Source organism: Eumetopias jubatus, unplaced genomic scaffold (assembly GCF_037043125.1).
Source record: "Eumetopias jubatus isolate StellerSeaLion01/CBP00866 unplaced genomic scaffold, mEumJub1_p1.0 scaffold_6, whole genome shotgun sequence".
NCBI classification, from domain to species: Eukaryota; Metazoa; Chordata; class Mammalia; order Carnivora; family Otariidae; genus Eumetopias; species Eumetopias jubatus.
Window position 1 is genome coordinate 70,022,833 of NW_028274812.1, and position 25,293 is coordinate 70,048,125.

General features: G+C 45.3%; 1 protein-coding gene across 3 annotated transcripts in view; it reads left to right on the top strand.

Moving 5' to 3' along the window:
* GABRR2 (gamma-aminobutyric acid type A receptor subunit rho2) overlaps positions 1–21,237 on the top strand; it is a 42,636-nt gene extending 21,399 nt beyond the window's left edge. For 2 of the 3 annotated variants that reach the window (XM_028108100.2, XM_088024281.1), the window contains exons 3-9: positions 10,965–11,032; positions 12,546–12,769; positions 13,558–13,640; positions 13,840–13,980; positions 16,998–17,150; positions 18,168–18,364; positions 20,926–21,237. In XM_028108100.2, the coding sequence (XP_027963901.1) occupies positions 10,965–11,032; positions 12,546–12,769; positions 13,558–13,640; positions 13,840–13,980; positions 16,998–17,150; positions 18,168–18,364; positions 20,926–21,237 (1,178 nt within the window). Of the gene's footprint in view, positions 1–10,964; positions 11,033–12,545; positions 12,770–13,557; positions 13,641–13,839; positions 13,981–16,997; positions 17,151–18,167; positions 18,374–20,925 lie in introns of all 3 variants that reach the window. The other variant, XM_088024280.1, reaches the window with a different exon arrangement.
* Positions 21,238–25,293: the final 4,056 nt, after the last annotated feature.

Sequence of the window (25,293 nt, forward strand, 5' to 3'; positions counted from 1 at the left end):
CTTAACCAACTGAGCCACCCAGGTGCCCCATTAGTAACTATACAGGATTTTTAAAATTAATTAATTTTTAAAAAGATACTGCCAGATGAGTCTGATTAATTCGCTGACCACAGCATTTCTTTTGACAAACACTTGAGGTGTTCTCTCACTTGAAAGCGGCAAGTTGTAAGTTCTTAGTAACGGGGAGCATGCACGCTAATAATAGCCAGTTATTCTTCAAGTGTGGCCCACAGAGATTTTTCTGTTGTCAGGCCTCCCATTTCATTCTGTGGCATCGTCTGCTCACACTGCAGGAAGTGAGTGAGGCTGCACTTCCCCTACGGCTTGGGCTGGGTGACAGTCCGGGACCCGAGTCTGGCCGTGAATCCAGGGGCAGTGGGCGGTTATGCTGGTGCGGCGGGCAGAACACCCAGGGCACCTGTGATTTCCTTGGGAAGTCGGATCTTACAGCGCAGCCCCTCAGTGATGACATGCATGCTAAGAGCGTGGTGGTCATTCCTGCCCCCGATGTGTATTAAGCCCTCTTCAGGCCAGGCTCTCTGTTCTGTAAGTGCTGAGGGAAATAGCAATGAATAAGTTTCAGGCTCTACCTTCTAGGTAAGTGAGATAGGCCACAGTAATAATGACAGTGATAATATAACTCTTTATAGAACATCTTATATGCCAAACCCTTACATGGGCTTTGCATGGATTAGCACGTTCAATCCTCATGACAACTATATGAGGTTGGTGTATATATACCTATTTTACAGATAAGGAAACTGAGGCACAGAGAACTTATGTATGCCCAAGGTGACACTGCTAGTAAATGATGGAGCCAAAACTCAGCTCCTGGCTATCTAACAAAATGGATTTATTTTTTTACTTCTTGGAATCACAGAGTCCTTTGAAAATCTGTTTGTTTCCCAGAATAGTGATAATCTCTCTGACACTGACACACACACACACACACACACTTTTATATGCGATGGCAGGAGGTTCACAGAATCCTTGCACCTGTCCCTAGGTGCTCCATGGAGCTCAGGATAACTACCCCAGCCTGCCTTGCACAGATAATCTCCACCTGAGGACATCAGTAGAGAATAACAAAGCACAGACGTGCGCGAAGCAGTTCGGGGTAGCTGGGAGGTGGCATGAAGGATACCTAGGGAGGGCAAAGGAGGAAATGCAAAGCCAGGTGGGGGACCAGAGGGACAGAGAAATGGCCCACTCTCCTGCTCTGGAGCCTGATCTGTCTTCTGGCCCCCATGAGGGCCAGGTGGCTTTCTTGGGCTTATCTTCTACTTTCTGATCTTATCATTCCTACAGCAGAGGTTTCTCAACCCCCTGATGAACTGGTTGGAGAAGATGGGAGAGGGGAACTCAGGGACCTGCTTCCTTAACCCAAGTTGGTAAATGATCACTTTCTTCTCCACCCGTGGGACCAGAGAGCCTGCAACATCCCCCCCTCCTTGCTCTGCTTCCACACTTTGAGAGGAACCCCGTGCCCTTATCCTCAGGTCTTGCTGGCTACTGATATGCTAACTGCCCCATCCTCCTCTAATGTGTGGGGGTGCCGGTGTTTCAGATGCTTTCTCCAGTGCAGATTTTGTAGGCTGACAAAGCAGAAAGACAACCCTCCTCCCCAGTGGTTGACGGGGAAAGTGGATGAGTGTTCTGGTAGGAAAGGAACAGGACGCTGTGGGTTTTGGCAACCTCAATTAGGGGCTCGGGGAAATCCTCCTAGGAGAAAGGCGGGGTTTAAGCTAAGACTCTGGTCAATTTGACTTGATAGAGTAGTAATATCTTGTGTTTCAAATGGAGTTATGTCTATTTTATATGTCTATTGTTTATTCCCTCTTTTTGTGAAATACTTATTCAAGTCTCTTGCCTATTTTTGTATTGGGTTGTCTGACTTTTTCTTAGTGGGACTCTTAGGAATTATTTATATATTCTGCATATGAGCTCTTTGCCGGTGGTGTTTTTGATAAAGAGGAGGTCTTTATTTCTTCAATGGAAAAATTTTTTAAAGATTTTATTTATTTATTTGACAGAGAGAAAGAGCACGAGTACAAGCAGGGGGAGCAGCAGAGGGAGAGGGAGAAGCAGGCTGTCTGGTGAGCAGGGAGCCGGACTCGGGGCTCGGAGCTCGATCCCAGGACCCTGGAATCATGACCCGAGCTGAAGTCAGACACTTAATGGACTGAGCCACCCAGGCGCCCCTCAGTGAAAAATATTTTATTGAATTGTAACACGTATACAGAAAAAATACACAAATCATAAGTGTACAGCATAGTAAATTCTCAAAAAGTGAACACGTTCATTAATGAGCACCTAGATCAAGAAACAGTATTTCCAGAAGTCTCCTCTCCCTGTCATTATCCTTCCATCATGGACAACCATTATCCTGACTTCTAACACCAAATATTGGTTTTGCTAGGTAGTCTTAATTTCAATGTAAATCTATCAGTCTTTTCTTATGGTTAGTGCTTTTTGTGTCCCGATACTGCTCTCCTGAGATAAGAATATATTCCCCTAGGGATGCCCAGGTGGCTCAGTCATTAAGAGTCTGCCTTCGGCTCAGGTCATGATCCCAGGGTCCTAGGATTGAGCCCCACATGAGGCTCCCTGCTCAGCGGGCAGCCTGCTTCTCCCTCTCTCACTTCCCCTGCTTGTGTTCCCTCTCTCGCTATGTCTTTCTCTGTCAAAAAAAAAAAAAAAAAAGAATATATTCCTCTCTGTTACCTTCCGGAGCTCGTTGTTTTGCTTTTCACATTTGGATCTATAATCCACTTGGAGTTATTCTGCATATAGTGTGATTTGCATATGTATTGCCAATTGTCCCAACATTAGTTATTAAAGATACTATTCCTTCTCCAATGACCTGTGGTGATATCTTTATAGTAAGTCAATGTCCTTAAATATGTGTGTCTGTTTCTGGACTCCCTACTCTGTTCCATTTGTCAATGTGTCCATTTTTATGCCAGTCCATCACTTCTTGTTTACTGTAGTTCTATAATAAATCTTGGTATCTAGTAGAGCACATCTTCCCACCTTGTTTTTCTTCAAGATGGACTGCTTTGAATTTCCTAATAATCATTTTGTCAAGTTCCATAAGAAAACCTAATGAGATCTTGATTAGAACTGCATTGCTCTATAGATCAATATGGGATCATTCATATTTTTATAATATTGAATCTTCCAATACAGAAACATGATCTATTTTCCCATTTATTTAGGTCTTTAATTTCTTTCAATACTATTTCATAGTTTACTTCATAAAGGACATCCAGATATTTTGTTAGATTTATTTCAGGTACTTATTCCTAGGTATTTTTAATGCTATCATTAAAGGCATTTTTTGCAAAAATTTCCTTTTCTTTGATTTTTGTGTATTGACTCTGTATTCAACATCCTTATTAAAATCTCTTATTAATTCTAATAGTTTATCTGCTAATTAAAAAATTATATACCCAATCTTATACAAATAATTGCATTTTTGTTTCTTTTTTTCCAGTTGTCATAACTTTTTCTCATTTCCTTCCTTATTGTACTATATAGTCCTTTCAAAACAATATTGAATAGAAGTGGCATTTATAGGCATTCTCAGTATTAAAGGAAATCTTACAACACTTTACTATTAAATATGATATTTACTTGGGAGCCTGGCTCTCAGTTGGTTAGGTGTCTAACTCTTGATTTTGGCTCAGGTCATGATCTCAAGGTTGTGAGATTGAGCCCTGCGTAGGGCTACACACTCAGCGCAGAGCCTGCTTGTCCCTCTCCCTCTGCTCCTCCCCCTGCTTGTGCTCTTTCTATTTCTCTCTAAAATAAATAAATAAGGGACACCTAGGTGGCTTAGTTAAGTGTCTGCCTTCGGCTCAGGTCACGATCCCAGGGTCCTGAGATTGAGGCCTGCATTGGGCTCCCAGCTCAGTGGGGAGACTGCTTCTCCCTCTGCCTGCCGCTCCCCCTGCTTGTGTGTGCTCTCTCTCTGACAAATAAATAAATAAAATCTTTTTAAAAATAAATAAAATCTTTAAAAATAAATAAATATGATATTTACTGTAGCTATTTTTTGGTAGCTATCACTTTTCAAATTAAGTAAGCTCCCTTCTATTCCTCTATTCCTCAGGGTCCTTCTATTCCTCTATTCCTCAGGGTCCTAAATGGACCTGATTTTAGCAAAGGCTTTTTCTGTTAATATGGAAAATTATATTGATTGATTCTATTTTTAAGATTTATTTTTTTATGGGGCTCCTGGGTGGCTCAGTTGTTGGGCATCTGCCTTCAGCTCAGGTCATGCTGGGATCGAGCCCCGCATCGGGCTCCCTGCTCGGCGGGAAGCCTGCTTCTCCCTCTCCCACTCCCCCTGCTTGTGTTCCCTCTCTCGCTGTCTCTCTCTCTGTGTCGAATAAATAAATAAAATCTTAAAAAAAAAAAGATTTATTTTTTATTTATTCGAGAGAAAGAGAGTGTGGGGGGCAGAGGCTGAGGGACAGGAAGAGAGAAACCTACACAGACTCTGCTGAGCATGAGCCTCATGTGGAGCTCTATCTCATGACCCTGAGATCATGACCTGAGGGGAAACCAAGAGTCAGCCACTTAACTGACTGTGCCACCCAGGTGCCTGATTCTTTTTTTTTTCAAGATTTATTTATTTCTTTCTTTATTTGAGAGAGAGAGAGAGCATGAGAGGGGGGAGGGTCAGAGGGAGAAGCAGACTCTCATCTGAGCAGGGAGCCCCATGTGGGACTCGATCCTGCGACTCCAGGATCATAACCTGAGCCGAAGGCAGTCACTTAACCAACTGAGCCACCCAGGCATCCCCGATTCTATTTTTTTTTTAAAGATTTTATTTATTTGTTTGAGAGAGAGAGAATGAGAGAGAGAGAAAGCACATGAGATGGGGGGAGAGTCAGAGGGAGAAACAGACTCTCTGCTGAGCAGGGAGCCCGACGCGGGACTCGATCCGGGGACTCCAGGATCATGGCCTGAGCCGAAGGCAGTCGCTCAACCAACTGAGCCACCCAGGTGCCCTCCCCGATTCTATTTTTATAGTTTACAGTTTTATGCAGAAATTCTCAATCTTAATTTTTTAATCTCTTTGCACTTAGTACATTAAGATATTTTAAAGTTCATGCTATTTCAATATCTAAAGCCCCTTGTTCCTATTCTCTATTTTTTTCTGCTGGTTATTGTGTCTTACTTTCTTGTGTGCCTGGTTATTTTTTTATTATGAACTGTGTATTATATTTACAATATTTCTAATTGAAATAATTGGAGACCTCCGATGGTGCTATCTTCCTCCAGAGAGGACTTCTGTTTATTTCTACCAGGTACCTGGTAGCACTAATACCCCGGTCTGCCTGAGGCTACTCCACTCCAGAGAACTAACCCACTTGTAGAGACTGTGTGCAGATGAGCTGCACACCCTGCAAGGGCCTATCTACCTTCATTGCTAGGGTTTACTTTTGGGGATCCTAATATAGAGCTAGCCTGTTTGGTGAGCCCTGGTCTCTAATCCCAGCCCTGAAGCTTCCCAAAACTATCAAAAGCTTCCTTCAGCTTCTCAATTGCCTTCCTGAGTTAGCACATTCCCCCAGGAGAAGTAGATCCAAATTTTGAACACATCTCCTTGGGCCTCTGTTTCTCTCTCACATCCTAATCCAGGTTTAACTTCAAAGTCTTCAGAAAGAAATTTTTATATTTTGTCTAGCTTTTTAGTTTTCAGTAGAAATATTACTGTGAATTACTTAGCTTGCAGTTACTCATCGTGGAAGTCCTTGATTGATTTTTCAATGTGAAAACAACCTTGCAAACCTCCCCCCCCCAAAAAACTTGCATTCCTGGGATAAATCTGGTTTAGAAGTGATTTACCTTTTTTAAGAAAATATATTGCTGGAGGGACCCAGCTTAATATTTTGTTTAGGATTGTTGATTCTATGTTCATGAGTGAGATTGACTTGTAATTTTGCTTTCTTGTACAGTCCTCAGGCTAACTTCATAAAATAACTTGGTATCTTTTGACATGTATTTTGATTTTTTAAAATATTCTTTTGATATTCTCTGGAAAAACTTATATAAGACTGGTACTATTTCCTCCTAAACCTTTGCTAGAATTTGCTGGTGAAGGCATCTGGACCTATCATTTTCTTTGTGGGAAAATTTAAGTTAAAGATTTTTTTAAATTAAAATTTTTCTAAATAAAAAAACAATTTTAAAAAAATAGTTATAGAACTTTTCAGGTTTTTGTATTTTTCCTCTTATCAGTGTTGATTGATATGTTGTATATCCCTGGTAATTTGTTCATGTCATCTAAATTTTAAAGGTTATTGGCAAAAAGTTGTTCAGAATAATGTCTTTTAATCCTTTTTTATGTTTGTAGCTTATACAGTGATGCCTTTTTCATTCCTGATAGTGGCTATTTTTGCTTTCCTTTTGGCAAGATCAATCTTGTTAGAGTTTTATCGGTTTTTATCAGTCCTTTGAAAGAACCAATATCTGGCTTTAATTATCCTTTCAGTTGTATGTTTGTTTTCTATTTCAATGCCTTCTCTTCTTACCTCTATTATTTCCTTCTATCTACTTTAATTTGCTGTTCTTTTCCTAACTTTTAAAGATGGATGCTTAGCTCATTGAATTTAAGCTCTTCTTCCTTTCTGAGATGATGGTTAAGGTTATAAATTTCCCTGGAAGAAACACTTGGCCTGCATTCCATGCGTTTTGATGTGTAGTATTTTTTAAATCATTTTGTTAACATTTTCTAATTTTCATTATGATGTCTTCACTGACCCATGAGTTTTTCCAGAAGTATATAGCTGAATTCGCAAATGTATAGAGATTTTTCTAGTTATATTTTTGTTGCTAATTTCTAACGTTCATTGAGTTCACAGTTTATATCAATTCCAGTCCTTCAAAGTTTGTCAAAATTGCTCTTTAGCACTGTATATGGTAAATTTTTTGTAGATGTTCAACGAATGCTTGAAATGAATTTTTATTATATAGTTTTTGCATTCATTGTCCTAAACATGTCTGTTATGTCAAGTTTGTTAATTTGTTTTCATCTTATATGTCCTTACTGGGATTTTTTTGCCTACCTGTTTTATAAATTCTGAGAAAGATGTATTAAAATCTCCCACTATGAATGTAAATTTGTCTGTCTCTCCTTCAATTCTGTCCACTTTTGATTTTTGCATTTTGAGGTTATATCAGTAAATGCACACAAATTTATATTTATATTTTATCGGTGAATTGAGTCATTTATTGCTACAAAATGACCCTCTTTATCTCTCTTGGTCTACTTTATTTGATATAACATAACTACACCCATTTTCTTTCGGTTAGGATTTGCATGTGATATCGTTTGCATCCTTTTGTGTTCAACTTTCCTGTATCTTATATTTTCAGTGTGTCTCTTCAAACAGCATAAAATTGGATATTGTTTCTTGATTCAGTCTGACAAACTTTTAGCATTGCTGAATTATCAAGTTGGACAATATCTGTTTGTTAAATGGGACATTTGGTCCACTTAGATTTAGGAATACTTTACATGTTGGTTTTAAATCTGTCATCCTACTCTTTTTTATTGTCCAACCAATTCTGTGTTCTTCCTTTTTCTCTTTCCTTACTTGTTTTCTTATGGATTGGTCACTTTTGGTTATTCTTATTTAAGCTTTCCTATTTTAGTTTTGAACACACATACTCTTGCTATTTGTCAGTGGCTCCCCAGAAAACAACAGGAACTCTTGGCTTATCATACTAGTGTGTTAATTAGCTACTTTAACTGTTCTCCAAGGCAACGCAAAGACCTTGAACACTGTCACTCCATTTATAACCCTCCTCACTTAAATGTTATTTTTGCTTGTATTTCTGTTTAGTTTTTTCATCTCCACAATACATTATTAATATTGTTTTATATAGCCAATGTTTACTTAGAATTATGCATATGTTTGCCATTTTTGTTTTTCTTTATTCATTCTCGCATCCCCAGCTTTCCCTCTGGGATCACATTCCTTTGGCTTGAAAAAGATCCTCATTTAGGGCGGGACATATTTTGGCCTATTCTCTGTTTCAGTTTGTCTGAAAATTCTGTTTCACATTCATTCTTGGGGTCAGTGGGGAAGAAATGACATATATCTTAATTTTAAAAATGGATAAATTCCTAACGTGCTTTTTAGGGCCACGTGAGGAGAAATAATGGTAGAAAGGCTAAGAACCAAGAACATCCTTGGCTACACATGTATATCCCTTATGCTGCCTTGAATTTTTCACCTCATTGGTTATACTACTTGAAATCCCACCAGTGACTTCTGTTTGGTTTGATCTGGTTTACCAGATCCCTCTCTCAAAGCAGAAAAACCCACAGCGGTGTGAAGAGACCCAGGCATGAATGCCTACGTAATTTAACTAGACTGTTTTCTTTCTAACACCCTATAGGACCCTGTCCCACTCAAAACATAAAATTGTTCAAGGAAGGAGGAGAATGACCAGTAATTTGGAAGAATTTCTCCCAAAATCAGGTTGGGAAGGGCCACAAAATAGAGAGTTCAGGAGAGCCTGGAAGCATTAGCCCTGGGAAGTGGGGTAGGTCAAGGACAAAAGTCAACTCTATTGCACTCAGACCAAGGAGGACAGGGCATTGGTTCTGTTCAGACTTGAGGTGTGAGTCCCCCAGAATGCAGCTTTAGAGTCTCCTGAACACACAGATTGTTTACCTTCAACAACCCAGGTCTCCTGAGAACTTGACCTGTACTCCCACGTGGGCAGGACCTCCAGAGCGCTGACGCCACCCTCACAGGCGTTATCAGAATTTCTCTTAGAAGGGCAGCTGGAGCTGTGGAGAGCAGGGCAGGCCCTGAGAACAGAAAGACATGGTTTCAGACTCGAAGCAAGCTGATATATTTTGTCTTGAATATGTCCTTTGCCAAAACCAGCTCCTATTCAAACACTGTGCCCATTATCTGAAAACCAGGCCCCTGGGAGGTAAGTCCAAAGAAGGTGATGGCTGTATTGTTTTTTCCCCTTGGCTCTTGGAACAACTGGATGTGGCAGATCACTTGGAACTTTAGAGAAAGGAAGTGAGGGGAAAGGAGAGCGGGTCATGTACAGCACACCTCCATGAGAGGCAGTGCTACCAGAGTTAACAGCTCAGACTCTGGGCCATTTTAACATCTCTGGCTAACAAGGGGTCCAGAGGATGAGGAAATTAACCAGCCCCACTTCCCCGATGGCTGTGCTGGGAGCACGTGGCCCCGCGAGGGGAGCAGGGTCTGGGTACTAGGAGAGAACCCTGGCCAGGCTCCCTGCAGATTCCCTTCATGTTGCAAGCCCCACTGGGGAAGAAAGGCAGACTAGTCAGCCCTAAGGAGAGGGCTTCCTCCCCACCTTCAAAGAATCCCTAGAGCCTGGAATAAGAAGAAAACACAGCTATCAGAGCAGGGACTTCCCATGGGCCCTGACCTAAACCATCAGTTGAAAAACATGGGAAAATAAAAAGAGCAGTTTACACCCTGATTTGAGAAGGAAAAAGTAAAAATAAAAAATAAAGCATTATACTCATTTGCTTACATGTTTAAGAATACAGAAAATATCCATTAAATCCCTCTAGTAATCAATAAAATGCTTCCATTCTATTGAGCTCAAAAAACGAATCTTTAATGGTGAGATTGTAAGTATTAGCAGGTATACAGGGGAGTTTGGGGGGAGTTGGTGAGCCCATCCAATGTCCTGGGCCCCCTCCATGAGGACCGCCCGCCTCCCAGTTTGGGCTGGAACTGAGGATTGAGCCTTCTGGTTCCTACTCCATGTCAGGGTCTCTGATCCTCCTTCCCTGCCTATGACCAAAATCTTGGTGCCTTCCAGATCTTCTCATTCCTAAGACCCAGACTCCCTCGGCCACCCTAAGTTTCTCCCTGCTCAGACCACAGTGGGTCAGCATGGCCTGGTCCTGTACTCCCTGGCTGGGGTTCAGAGGTTCAAGGTGCAGCGGGGCTGGCCTCTAGACAATGCCCTCTCCCCAGGAAACCCAGCACAGCTGCCACCTGACTCTCTCAGAGATATATATATATATTTTTTGTCTATGAGTATAATAGCATTTGTTAATATGCTTGACAAACACAGGTTTTTGGTTTTCCCCATTCATTCTAGGTTTAAAAAATATACTAAAATCTAAAAAATAATCTATGGAAGTATAACATACAGAAAGTATACAATTTGTAAGCGGACAGCCCATTAAGTTATCACAGAGTGAATGTAACCAGCATCCAGCCCAAGAAATAGAACAGGAAGCCACAGCTAAATCCACAGCTAAGGACAGTTTTCAAAGTCTTGCCCCCGGCCAGATGGAATTGAGTGTCAAGCTCTTGTGCATGTACTCTCCTACTCCTCTTCTGACACGTCCTGGAAGGATTTAAAAATCTTGTACAGTATTGCCTTTGGCTGTGATCTAACTGCACAGAGATCGTCTCTCGCACCAGACTGAAGGCTTCTGGGGGCAGGATCCCAGTTATCTGTTAGGTACTTGGGAGGTATGGTTTGAGTGACGGAATGAATCCAGCCCCAGGCATGCTGGTGTCCCAGGCCCGGGTCCGAGGCTCTTAGGCCTCATCTGCCCTTTATAGATGTCACAGCAGGCAGAACAGTGGACCAGGGTCCCTACTCAAACACTAGAGCATTATTCTCGCTACCCTACAGAGACAGCGCTGGGACGTAGAAAGTAGTAATCCAGCTCGTTGATTCATGCAACAAACATGGATTAAACATCCACGTTGGTCCAGGAAAGACACATAAAGCAGACACAGTCTCCACCCTCAGGAGGAAAGCTCAGGCACCCATCACGTCAGGAAGAAGCAAGAAAACCCTCATAGAATTTGAATTACTGCTTCACCCGGCTCCAGGCAGGCTATCCCCAGGAGCGGGGGTTGGGTTGCTGACCCAGTGGTAGATAGAATGTGCCTTCCCCAGCTGTCTTTGCTCTTCTGCAGGCCCTGCTATCCCGGTGGGCGTGGACGTGCAGGTGGAGAGCCTGGACAGCATCTCGGAGGTGGACATGGTACGCAGTGCCCTCGGCAGGGCAGCCTTGGGTGCGGGGTTCCGAGGTTAAGGTTCTGTGAGCACCTGTGGCTGCATGGGTGCAGGCCGTGCCTGGGTGAGCAGAGCCAGGGCTGCAGGGGATAAAACTGGGACCCGGAAGTTGGCTCAGGTGCAGTGAAGCATAGAGCAGAGGTTCTCAACTGGATGGGTAAAAGTAACTCGGGGAATTGGTTAAATGCAGATTCCTGGGCCCACCGGAGGCTTCCCGAATCAGTCTCTGGGAGTGAGGCCCAGCCCCTTACATTTTGGACACACCCCTCACATGATGGGACCGGTCAGATGAACCCCACTTGGAGGATCACGGGAGGTGGACATTTTCAGACAGAAATTCTGCCGTTCTCTGCTCTCCAGTGCCCGACTTGAGCATGGCTCCCCTATGCAATCCTTGGCAGTGCCCACCAAGATCTGGTAGCAAGGGAAGGCTTTTGAAGAAGCCTTGTTTCACTTGAGACCTGAAGGACAGATAAGGAGACAGCATGGGGAGGACCAGAGCAAGAGCAGGGAAAGGGCCCCGGAGGCAGAAGAAGCCGGAGGTTTACAAACACAAACTAAAACAGTGCAGCACAAAGTGAGGAAGGGGTGGGGGTGGAGGGTTGGGCGGGTAGGGGTGCTCCCCTCCACGGGTGACCCTGCAGGACAGCCAGGAGGGGTACAGGTGTGCTGGTAAAGCAGAAGTCGGCCCTACACTTTGAGACCACCACCACCACCAGGCATCTTTCCACCCTCGCTCCCAGAAGAGGATGTTTGGGGTACTTACTTGTTCACAATTGTAACTCAGCACTGGTATCCTCTGGCTGTGGCAGAGGTACAAGACTCTTGGTTTAAGGCAGGAAGACACTGTTTAACGGAACGAGCTTTCCGGCAGAAGTTACAGTAGATACGTAGCCGTCCATGCCTTCATCCATTCATTGCCCACAGCGCCCCCCCCCCCATTTTTCCATCCTGCAAATGTTTATTGATCACCTACTCTGTGCCTTGCCAGGTACCGAGTTAGGGCCTGGGGATTCAACGGCACGCAGGACACAATTCTGCCTTCAAAGATTCTGCAAAACCCATGATAGAAACTCTCTTAAACAGGACACTTGACTGTGCAGGTTTCTCCCAGTGTCCACTCACCTGAGACTGAATGCTTAGCCAACAGGAAAGGAACCCCGCGTGCACAAGTCTGGGTGAGAGAGAGTAGGTCGCCGGGGAAATCCACCCCACTGGCCCCCATGCCAGGCTGTCCGCCTCACAGCTGCAGGTTTCATTCGCGACACCTGCAGGAGGGGCTGCTCACTGTCCAGGGCTCCCACCTCACGATGCATGACAAGGAGCCAACCTCTTTCCTACTGTAGCAGCATGGCGGAGGCGGGCAGCCATCGTCCCGCGGCTGAGCCTCAGGTGTCTGTTGCTTTAGTTGCTGACGGTTTGGTTGTAAGAAAGGAAGCTTTCTAAGCACTTCTGTCTGGTGTCACCTCGGGTTCCCACAGGACTTCACCATGACCCTGTACCTGCGGCATTACTGGAAGGACGAGAGGCTGGCCTTTCCCAGCACCAGCAACAAGAGCATGACCTTCGACGGCCGGCTGGTAAAGAAGATCTGGGTCCCCGACGTCTTCTTTGTTCACTCCAAACGGTCCTTCACCCACGACACCACCACTGACAACATCATGCTGAGGGTGTTTCCAGATGGACACGTGCTCTACAGCATGAGGTAACTATCCACGGCCTCACTGTTTCTTGGTCCAACGCCATTCCAATATGTATAGTCAGTCTCTTTGGCCCTGAAGAGTTTGTCATCGTGGTTGGGCCTGTGGGCTATACAGATGGTATGAGCCTCCTGATGTCTGTTAGAACTCTCTGAAGATGGAATGGTCACCCTGGTAGCCAGCGACTTCCCAGTCATTGGGGAGCTTAAGCTCGGGTTAGGAGACTAGGTAGGCCTGAGTGAGTTGAGGGAGTCAATGACCTTCTGTGTACCTTCCACCCCCGAGAGCCTAGGATTCTAGTTCATTGGTAATAAAGATCTAAAAAGACAACAAGAGCTACTGTTTATTGAGTGCTATTGCAGATTGGCTTCTGGGCTAATGAGTGATTACGCAGGCTTATTCCCCATCTTCTTGGCCTGCTTGTACAGTTCACCAGAATTCATTGCTAATAGCCTTGGGGTGGCGGGGCGGCGGGGAGGCCATGACTTCCCAGGCATCTCTGGGGGAGGTGGCCCACTGGCTGAGGGCCATGCGCAGAGGAGGGTGCAAGTGTGTGCCCCTGACAGCCAACACCCTCAGTGCCTGGGGCCCCGCAGAGCACTGATAACATGTGCTGCGGAAGACAGGACTCTAAAAGTTGGGGTCCTGCAATGTAGAGACTGGGGTTTCCAAACTTCTGCAGTAGGTGTGAGAAGGCACTGCTCTTGGTCATGTCGGGGTTCTCCTTACTCCGGGCAGGCGTATGAGCCAAGAACTCACTGCACGAGCCAACATGCTTGTTTGGGTTGCCTAGGATTACGGTCACTGCCATGTGCAACATGGACTTCAGCCACTTTCCCCTGGACTCCCAGACCTGCTCTTTGGAGCTGGAAAGCTGTAAGTATCAATGTTCCTAATGACAAATCTCCACCTCGTTCCCGCTCCAATCTCTGTGCCATTTTAGTAACCATTGAGACTAAGTACTGCCTGCCCGTGGTAAGGCCTGTTTACTCCGAGGCTCGTGTAGGATTTCCCTGTGGCTTCAGCCACCTCAGAAGCAAAGGAGTCGAATTAACTTATTTTCCTTTCCCCAAAGATGCATATACAGATGAAGATCTGATGCTGTATTGGAAGAATGGGGATGAATCCCTGAAAACCGATGAGAAGATCTCCCTGTCCCAGTTTCTGATTCAGAAATTTCACACCACTTCCAGACTGGCCTTCTACAGCAGCACTGGTAGCTAATGTTTGCCACGGTCTGATCCGAATGTGGAAGAAAATACATTAGAATCCTCCAGCCTTGAACCTTTCCCCTGCCAACGAGAATGAATGTGTATTCCTAAGTAATGCAGAGTTTGCAAAACATAAGCAACACTTGGAAGCAGAAATTTAAAAAGTTGCCGCCCTCTGAAATCCGACGGCCAGAGGCAACCACTCCTAACAGTTTAGCACACACCCTTGCAAACATCTTGCTTTAATGATATAATTGTTTTACATGCTATTCTGTAGTCTGATTTGTTTGACTTAATGATATGGATGATAGCTTTCCGAGGAAATGTATCTATTACCTATATTTAGAGCTATAGATTTATTTATTTACTTACTTACTTTAGTAGGGGGAGGGGCAGAGGGGGAGGGAGAATCCCAGGCGGACTCCCCGCTGAGCACGGAGCCCGACTCAGGGCTCCATCTAAGGACCCTGAGATCATGACCTGAGCCGAAATCAAGAGTCGGACGCTTCACCAACTGAGCCACCCAGGCGCCCCTATAGCTTTATTTTTAATGTTTAGTGTAACTCATCCTGGACCCCGGGCCATGTTTGAGGTTTTGAGAGGGTGCCCCTGTCAGTCCTCTAATCTCACCGTTAGCCCTTGTCATCTTTTCTGAGGGCTGTCATAATAAACACAACCTGGGGGCCTGAAGCTACAGGAATGTATTTGCCCACAGTTCTGGAGGCCAGAGGTCTGCGGCCCATGCTCTTAGGCTGTAGGGAGGAACCCTTCCTTATCTCTTACTAGTTTCTGGTGGGTTCTGCATTGCTCTAATGCCTGCCTCGGTCGTCACGTGGCATTCTCCGCGTCCCTCTCTGTGTCTTCCCATGCTGCTGTTTCTATGTATCTGTGTCCACGGAATTTCCGTCCTCTGTAAGGCTACCAGCCATTGGATTATGGCCCACCCTAATCCAACGTGCCCTCAGCTCATCTTGCTTCCATGTGCAAAGACCGTATTTCTAAATAAGGTCACATTCACAGAAATGGGAGGTGGGACTTCAACATATCTTTCTGAGGGACACAGATCACCCCATGACAGCCCTGCAGTAGCTACAGGACCCTAAGGGACTTCTCACTTCTTCCCCCCTTGTCCATGTGCCGAGAAGCCCAGGCCCTTCCATGCGGAGCTTTCGTGCCACCGGCTGCCCCTGCACGGCCCCCATCTATGTCCCTGTTCCCCTGCCTCCACGCACACCCCTCTGCGCCCAACATCAAACACTGAAAAAGACCAAGCCCCAGTCCCAGTGGTCTTAGATCCGGACCGCCCAAGCCGGCTTCCCTTGTGCCCACAGGGCTCATCGTCACCCCTTTCTCCCCTTCTCCGCGGGTGTGCGTTGCCACACAACCTTCCTTCCTCACCTCTTCTTGGCAAGTTCAAACCCACTCTTTCTAAAACCATTTTTAAGACTGTCTTCTATAACTTTACTATGTGTCACTGTTTTGAGAGCTTTATTTGAATTAACTAATTTCTACCCAACAAACCTATGGTGTAGATATTATTATCCCCAATTTACAGATGAGAAAACTGAGACTCAGAAGCATTAAGTTGCTTACTGAAGTTGCACAGCTAGTAAGCGGCCAATCTGCCTTAGTCCCTATGTGCACTCCTCTGAGATGTTTTCTGTATTCAGATAGAAGCTTGTTTGTTTGTCTTGAGCCATTCTAGAGTCCAGATTAAAATGCATCTGCCTCTCCCATTATTTACTATGTACCAACAAGCAGGTTTATCGTCCCCCCTCCCCCCCCCCCCTGCGATCTCACCACAGGGTGCTGTTTGGAACACAGAGTATCCATTTTTAAAGCTCTTGGTTCCCTCTTAGTGTTTCCAAGGCAACTCTCCCTGGTTTTCTTAAGAGGAAAGGAGAGTGGAATAGTCCTTCACAGAATGAAGGCAACTCTCAGCCCTTCCAGAAAGACCCTGTGCAAACCTAAGGAACGAACTGATTTGCTTCATGGGTGTCAATTTAAGTAGGGAAAATAAAGCTGACGTGATGGGGCAAAGGTTGTGGGATAAATAAATGATTAGGAGTTTCTGTCATATCCGAAGATGTGTCTATTCACCCCACTAAAAGCACCTAGCTCGTTCAGACAACTGAGGAACCTACGTAGTAACCGTGTGTCAAGCTTGTCTGGACCCATCTTACTGTTCCAGCCTTTCCCTGGTGATCCAACCCTCCCCTTACCTGATTCAGCGGTAACTTTCCACACCAGCCAGGTGTTCCCTCAGCAGTGTTTTCCTGGGGGCAGCCTGCGGTCCTCCTGCATCCAAACCACCAGGGAAGTGTGTCTGACAAGCAGATTTCCGGGCCCCGTTGCAAGCTACTGAGTCAGTATCCCGGGCTGGGCTGAAATGGGAGTGGGGTGGGTGTGTGCACACAGTTGCAAAAGTTCCTTTTGACATTTATACTGCCCTTGACGCCATCGTTGGTCCCAGCAATTGGGTATCGATCTTGTGGATCATTCGACACCTTACCATTTTAGTCCTTGTTTACAACCATCCATCCCATGACATATGTGGAGACTGGCTAAGCTGACCAATCTACAACCGAGGGGACAGTGACAAAAGCCCAGCTCTGCTGGCTCCTGCCTCAGTGGTATTGGCCTCAACAAAACAGAACCAGTCCCACTTCTTAGCCTCCTGAGCAGTGAGTCCTCAGGAAACATGGTTGTGGGTTGCAAATAACAAATACCAAACCAGCAACTAAACCTAGATCTCTCGTTCTACCTTTCCCCAAAATGTCAGGGGAAGAGAAGAGAAGTTAGGTACATTGAATAAAACAGTACATGCATTAGATACTGGCAAGACACTTACTAACAGAGGGCTTAGATTTTAGAAAGGAGATGTATTATAGTAAGTCAACTGTTCATTAACTTTTAAGTTAATGAGAGCAATGGGGGTGGGGGTGGGGGAAGGGCTCCCAGGGAAGGAGTTTGTTCTTACCTCTCGAACGGAACCTCACTGGCTTCTTCCTGTGTCCGCCAGGCTGGTACAACCGTCTGTACATTAACTTCACGCTGCGACGCCACATCTTCTTCTTCTTGCTCCAGACCTACTTCCCTGCCACCCTGATGGTCATGTTGTCCTGGGTGTCCTTCTGGATCGATCGCAGAGCGGTGCCCGCCAGAGTTTCACTGGGTAAAATCATGTGTTAAGGTGGGGGGGGGTGGCTATATTTTTCAGCAGGTCCGTATAAAGAGAAAAGGTAAAATCATCATTCAGAGTTAACTGATGGGCTGTCAGAGCCCAAAGGAGCAAACTTTCCTCCCGCTCGCAGCCTTCACCATTCTCGCGCTGCTCTCCGTTTCCTAGGCTACTTCACGGAAACCACAGGGAGCTAAAACTACGTCAACTTTGCTCCAATCACTTCAGAAAAATAAAGCCTGTTTGGGGGATAGACTTCCCCCACCGGCAGTCTTAGAGCTCAGTACTTCGATAAATAAGACAATTCTGCAAATGCCAAAAGCTTGTTCTGTAAATACAAAAATTGTGTTTGTTGGCCTTGGTTGGCCAGACTGAGAGTTTGAAGGCAGGGCGGGGATCCGGGGGAGGGAGAGAGCTGTACTCCCCGAAGTTGCGGTTTTAGTCCTCGCAGACCCGAAATTCCAGAGGGAACGTTAACAGCTCATCGTTGTCAATTTGGAGGAAATCAGCTTGGGCTCCAAGAAATGTGAGGGTTTAACCAGCCAGGCACAATGAAGAAGCTAGCGTGACAGGTCTCCAGGAATTTCCACAGTCTTCGGAGACTTAATCAGTGTGGCTCAGATGAGAGGGAATGAGGCCATTTCTTGCGGTGGGGCCAGATTCCTTTAGAGGGGGCCTTCACTCACTGTTTCGAATTCCCCATCCGACGGGGTCCTTCGCGAAGCGCTGCTGATCCGGTGAGTCACATCGCCCACACCCAGGCCCCCGAGGGGCTGACAGGCAAAGGGGACCAGCAGCAGCGAGCTGGCCCGGGGAGGTGGGGGCGGGGGGGGGGGAAGGCGTGGAGCCGCCGGCTGTTTGCGGAGCAGATCCACGGGGTGGATGTTTCCATGGCCCGGGGGATTTCTCGTTGGGTTTCCGACAGGGAGAATGTAAAACGGTGACTCGGTGACATGTGGGGGGGCAGTTCCGTACCCTCGTCAGCGGCTGACCTATCGCTGCATGTTGCAGGTATCACCACCGTGCTGACCATGTCCACCATCATCACGGGCGTGAACGCCTCCATGCCCCGCGTCTCCTACATCAAGGCGGTGGACATCTACCTCTGGGTCAGCTTCGTGTTCGTGTTCCTGTCGGTGCTGGAGTACGCAGCCGTCAACTACCTGACCACCGTGCAGGAGCGCAAGGAGCGGAAGCTGCGCGAGAAGGCGAGACGAGTTTCGTTCACCTCCTGGCGGGAGCCCAGGCGCCTGGTTGCACGAGAATGGCGGGGACGGAGGGTGGCGTGTAGAGGAGGGCGATGTTTGCGCAAAATGGAGGGGGGTCTATTTTAGAATAGGTTCTAGCTTCTACCACCAAGGATCCCAGAAAGGAGAAAGTCTTTGGACTAAGACTAGGAACAGGGAGACTTGGGGGTCTTAGGTCCAACTCTGCCACTTGGGCTGGGCCTTTGTTTCCTCATCTCTAAGGAAGGTAGAGCGCAATCCTCACCTCGCCTTCGTCCCAGAGTTGTTGTAAGGCTTACGCGAGGTAATGCATGCAAAAGTTGTTTTGAAACTGCGGGGTTCTGGACAGACTTAAAGTATCGCTATTACTATTGGACTTGTTTAGGGATGGTGCCTCCAGGTCCTTTGACTGAACAAGGGGAGAGTTCTAGAATTAAAAAACTCTTGTATTTGTCTGTGCTCTGACCCATAAACTTCAGTCACACACAACTTTAGCCTTTGGCCTCATTGGAAATAACTATGCCATCTACATGGGACTGCACTATCCTATACTAACCTTCGTTGGTTATGAGATAGGATACAAATGGGGAATTCAGGCAATGGGCGTGGGCCTTTGACACAGGGAGGGAAAGTCCATTCCATTCATATTCAGACTCTTATTAATCACAGTAGGAACTAAAATGCCAACTTGTTACCAAATCATTCGTCATCATTGCACTAATCAAAATGGGTGTTCAGCTAGAAGGTATAAAGATCAGGGGATATGAAAATCCCACATTTATGCACATCTAGGTGGCTTAATATAAGGGAGCTTTAAATTTTAGGAAAAGAGGATGTGTTGCCTTTTCAAAAATAGTCTTTCAATGCCCACATTATACCTAAATATATTATATTAAATATATGTATTTTAAAATATATTCTAAACATTCTACATATATTCTAAATATTTCTACACTGTCTCCAAATAGGCTAGATTGTTTAAGAATTTATTTTTAAAAATTCTATTCAAACCTTTTTTACTTTAGCATTTAAGTATCCATTCAAATTTTCAATAATCTGCACATTGGTCATTGTCAAGTGCTTTTGGATTATATTTAAACATTTTTGATTTATAACCCAGTGAACTTTCCTGTATAGAGCTGTTGGAAAAATAGCAAGCCTTCACCTGACAAGTATGGGCCCATGAATTGTTAGCCGGTGCCAACTGGAAGCCCACTCTTTGCTGACTCAAATTGTAGGGAGAAGTGAAACTATTTCCTTCCTTCCAACTTATAATTTCTTATAAACATTTTCATACTTGCAGAAACAGTTGAAAAATAGAATAATGTTCCTCCATAGACTCTGTACCTACACCCAACATTGTTTATGTTTTGCCATTATTGTGTGAGCTCTTTCTCCACATAAATGTACTTTTGTCGGTGCAGTTGAACCATTTAAAAATGCATTGCAGGCACCGTGACCTTTTATGCTTAAATGTAACTCTTTAGCATAAGGATACTCTCCTAACTAATCATCTTTTGATTCATGCACAAAGACGTGGAGACCCACGACTGGAATCAGAATGTATGGGTTTATTATTTTTTTAAATATATTTTTAAAAGACTTTATTTATTTGAGAGAGAGAGCAGGGGGAGGAGCAGAGGGAGAGGAAGAGAGAGAATCTCAAGCAGACTCTGAGCTGAGCGCTGAGCCCGAAGCAGGGTTCAATCCCACGACTCTGAGATCATGACCTGAGCCAAAATCTAGAGCCAGAGGCTTAACTGACTGAGCCACCCAGGGGCCCCCAGAATGTGTGCATTTAAAGCCCTGACTGTGACACTAGCTGTGTGATCTCGGGAGAATTGTATAGCCTCACTGGGTCTTAGTTTTTGCCTCTGCAAATGGGGACGTTTAGACTAAATCAGTGATTCTGGACCCTCACTGCATTGTAGAATCACCTAGGGATCTTCAAATTAATTAGGTTTTTTTTTTTTTTCATCTTTTTAAAATTTAAATTCAGTTAGTTAACATATAATGTATTTCGGTTTCAGAGGTAGAGGTCAATGATTCATCAGTCTTATATAACACCCAGTGCTCCTTACATCACGTGCCCTCCTTAATGTCCATCACCCAGTTACCTCATCCCTCCCACCCCCCTCCCCTCCAGCAACCCTCAGTTTGTTTCCTATGATTAAGAGTCTCTTATGGTTTGTCTCCCTCTCTGGTTTTGTCTTGTTTTATTTTTTCCTCTCTTCCCCTATGATCCTATGTTTTGTTTCTTGAATTCCACATATAAATGAGATCATATGATAGTTTCAAATTAATTAGTTGAGAGTGAAGCCTGGATGTGGCCATTTTAAAGAGCTCCCTGGGTGATTCTAATATGCAGAGAGTTCTAATATGTAGAGAATCGTTGGACTGAGCGATCTCTGGAGGTCCTTTTAGTTCTGCCTTTCTGTGGCTCTGAGTAGCCATGGGGCTTTGCTCCAGGTCCAGGCCACCGCTTCTGCCCCTCCACAAGGCCTAAACATGGCTGACACCTTCCTTGTGTTTGCTGCCCGCAGTTCCCGTGCATGTGTGGAATGCTTCACTCAAGAACCATGATGCTGGATGGAAGCTACAGTGAGTCTGAGGCCAACAGCCTGGCCGGGTACCCAAGAAGCCATATTCTGACGGAAGAAGAAAGACAAGACAAAATAGTGGTCCACCTGGCTCTGAGCAGTGAATCCAGCTCCTCCAGGAAGAAAGGGCTTCTGAAGGGCCACATGGGTCTTCGCATCTTCCAGAACACCCACGCCATTGACAAATACTCCAGGTTGATATTTCCTGCCTCTTACATATTTTTCAACTTAATTTATTGGTCAGTGTTTTCCTAGGGGCCCCGAGGCTGTGCCTGGGAAAGGACATAGATATCTATGGGGCCTGGCCAGCCGTCTGCACATGGAACTGCTGACCATGCTCCCCTCACCAGATGGAGTGGTAGCTCCTAGATCACCATGGCAGCACTCCCTCCCAGAGGGGGCCCTCCAGCTGCCCTTCCCCTGACCTCATGGATTTGCTCCTCGTTAATGCTGTGTTCTGTGTCCTACTTCATACCTCTTTCAGACTTCTTCTGTTCTTGTGTGTAAACAGGTTCACAAGAGCCCCCTCCTATAAAAAATGACTCAAATGCCTCCTAGATAGTCTGAGACCCTAATGAAGCCTAGGATTCAGTTGTGAAGGGACAGGAAAGAATAAAAGGCAAGCTTAGGGGCTTTCTGGATAGGAGATGGGAAATAGGATTCAAAATAGGAATAAAAAAAATCTGTAAACCCATACAACTAGATTAAGTGCCTACCTAGGAAGGAAAAAATTCTCAGATCCCAGATAGGAAACGAGACCTGGGTGAGTCTGGCAACTCTCATGATTTTGCAATCCATTCAACCATTCGTTAAATATTGAGTACCCACCCTGTTCCAGGTCCTGTGGAAATGAACAAATAGAAGTCTCTTTTCTTAGAGAACTTCTCTAAGCCTGTACTCATTCTATGTATGGCAGAGGGTACTTCTGCCCTTCCTCAACCCCCACTGACCCCACAGATCCGTTCTGTTTGCTGGTGCTTTTACTTCTAGGTCTGTCTGGAAAAGCACTTCCAGTCTCCTATGAGACCCTCACGAAGCCAGCTTAATACTACTCTCCTGGAATCTCCATGCAAGACAAGTCTAGTGGTGGGGAGAGGGCCAAGGACTTGAGAATTGGTGATGACAGAACTCGGTCTTGGAGAGGAAGGAGCCATAGGTCTGCTGTGGCAATGTGTTCCATATTCCATCCTACCTCGCTTTCTGGGCTTCTCTCCCAGCAGACAGGTGTCCTTAATAGTCCCTGTGTCCGAGCGCTGCCCCCGCCCCCGGAACTCTACCTAACCAGATATGCCCTGCACCCTCGAATGATTTCTCCCTTCCACAACGTAATGACTTTCCTCTAATGTAGCTAAGCTCAGATTAGGAAAGCAATCTGATTAATTGAATCTGCAGTAAGTCGTGAATGACCATTTCTCTTAACCCTAATTTAGGTGCTTGCTAGTTAACTCAAGTGAACCCCTCATTGGTAGTATTTATAGAAATATAAAAAACATGATTTTGAGAAGGGGACCTTCTCTTTAAATTACAGCACTTGGAATCAGAGGGCTGTTCTGGGATAGAGAAGGAATGCCCAGTTCAGATTTCTTGCTTAATAAAAGAAGTTTTTCTGCTCTTTCCCTCTACCTACTGCCCCTTCCACCTTCCTGCTCAGGGTCTGGGTATCTGGTCTTTTGGTCACGAGTGTACAAATGGTACAGCTAAAGACAGGATAACCCTGCCCTAAGTCAGGTGAGCTCTGGCCTGTGGAGTCTCCTCCACAGCTTCTGCCTTGCAGGGGCAGGGATTTATAGTTCCTGAGGATTAGAGCCAGGTGGGTACCAGAGCCTCCTGAAGTTTCAAGTCAGGGGCCCGTAGATCCCTGATCCTCTCCCCCCCACCCCCCACCCCCGCCACCACAACTGCCACCCAGTTGCGCTATGCATGCCAGCTTTTCCACTCCTTCCACTCGGAAGCCCCCCACCCACTTCCTCTGTTACCATACCTAGTCCTTGTGTGGTCCTGGTCCCAGACACACCCTTGCCACCACTCCATTGCCCATGTGGAGGACCAGACTCCCATCCCTGGCTATCAGCCCTGACATGAACTGGGGCCTGCAGCCCACCAGTCCAGAGGTGGTGTGATCAGGGCAGGGATTTGAGGAGATACACTCTCAACAGGACAGGCTCTAGGCAACAATATGACATAGGTTATCTTGGGCAACTGCAAGTTTGGGAGGTTCCCAAGACCACTCTCAGGTTTAATAATTAGCTAGGAGGACTCCCAGAACACAGAAAAGCCATTATACTCACAGTGATGGTTTAATGTGGCAAAAGGATACAGATTAAAATCAGCAAAGGAAAGCAGCATTTACAGCAGGGTGCAGGAGAAACCAGGCATAGAACTTCCAACTGTTCTCTCGCAGTAGAACTGTGCAGTTAGTGCTTCTTTCTCCCAGCAGTGGTGTGTGACAATATGCACCAAGTATTGTCAACCAGGGAAACATAACCAAGTCCATCAAGGTGTGCAGAGTTTTTACTAGGGGTCAGCCATGTTCATACAGCTAACTGCTTTCCTGGCTGACCTTAGTTTCTAGCCTTTCCAGAGGTTGAGCTGACAACTCTTAGCCTAAGGCCTCCATCATAAATCACATCGTTAGTATAGACTATCTGGTATGGCCCAAGGCTTCCAGGCAAACAAACACCCTCCTATTAGAGTCTCCTATAAGGGCTTAGAAATGATCTCCCAGGAGCTGAGGCCAAGGCCCAAACTTTTTCTTTTGTCAAGGTTGATCGTTTATTGCACAGCAATCTTTGCCAGTTGTTTATAGTTAATGTTGATTGCTGTACTGCTATTATAGATTCATGCAACTAACATTTTAAAGCATCCCTGCACTAGGATGTCCAGATTAAGAATAAGAGATAGTTCCAGCTGTCTGAGAGGGGAGTGGTAGAGGACAAGGTATACAAATATCTACAAGGTGAAAAGTGTTAAGTGCTACAGTAGTGGTTCAAAGTGTAATGGGAATTCTGAGGAAGGAAAGAATGATTTCCACTGGGAAGACCGAATCTCATGGAGAAAACGGCCCCTGAGGTGCCCCGTGAAGATTGGAGATTTGGGGCAGATGTACATGCTCGATGCCCATGTGGAAAAGTACATGCTATCCGACTCTTCATTTTAGCTCAGGTCATGATCTCAGGGTCGTGAGATGGAGCCCTGCTCAGCGGGGAGTCTGCTTGAGAGTCTTTCTCTCCCTTACCCTCTGCCTCTCCCCCACTCCTCATCCCCCACCCCTGCTCTCTCTCCTCACCTCTCTAAAAAAAAAAAAAAGAAAGAAAGAAAAGAAAAATACATGCTAGATCTGTGCTGTCCAATGTGGTAGCCACTAGCCATGTATCTATTTAAATTTAAGTAAAATAAAATTGAAAGTGCAGTTCTTGCCACTGCACTAGCAACATTTCAAGTGCTCTGTTCGATAGCCACATGTGGCTAGTGGCTATTGTATTGGATAGTGCAGACCTGTAGACTATTTCCACAATCACAGAAAGTCCTAATTAGATAGTGCTGTTGTAGATGAAACGGTCAGCCTAGGCAAAGACATGAGAAAGACAGGAAAGTTTGGGGCTGCAGAGAATAGGGTTTGTGGGATAAGTCATCCCCATTTTGACTGGATCCTAGGCCACGGGAAGGGGAGGTGAAAGACTAGCACTTTCTACAACATTAGGGGTCATGGCAGGTTCCCCCATGCCAGTGCCAATGAAGACAGCTTCCTCTCCACGGAGTTGTCTGACCCCAAACTGCTGGATTTCCCAGCCTTGTGGACAGATGAAGAATGAAACTATGTAAACAAGGATTATTGGATGGTACAGGGCATCTGGACTTGTTTAGAAATTTTTACTCTCTATAGACTCTCCCAGGCCACAATGCTGCTCAAAGAATAATTATGTTGTCATTAAATATATTGTATTGCTATAGTTGTCTTATTCAATTTCAACACTACTCTGCTTCCGACTACATTGTCTTCATAAACTGAGGCTTATGTAATATGGTGGCCCGTTCACACTTAAAAAAAATAAAGATGTATTTTAACTAGTTTATACAATTAACTGGAGTTAATTGTATAGAAAACATATTCAGGATTGTAAACAGCATTTTATCACGTGGGACCATGATGCAGTGACACCACTGTATTTAGCACTATCTTATTGCGGTGTAAAATAGTCTGACTCTACTTGAGAAGAGGAGAAAATTAAAGGAGGTAAAGAAGAGACAACAGTAGGAGTAGAAAACAGGAACTAAGGAAATATTGAGAACATGGAATGATTCACCCTAGAG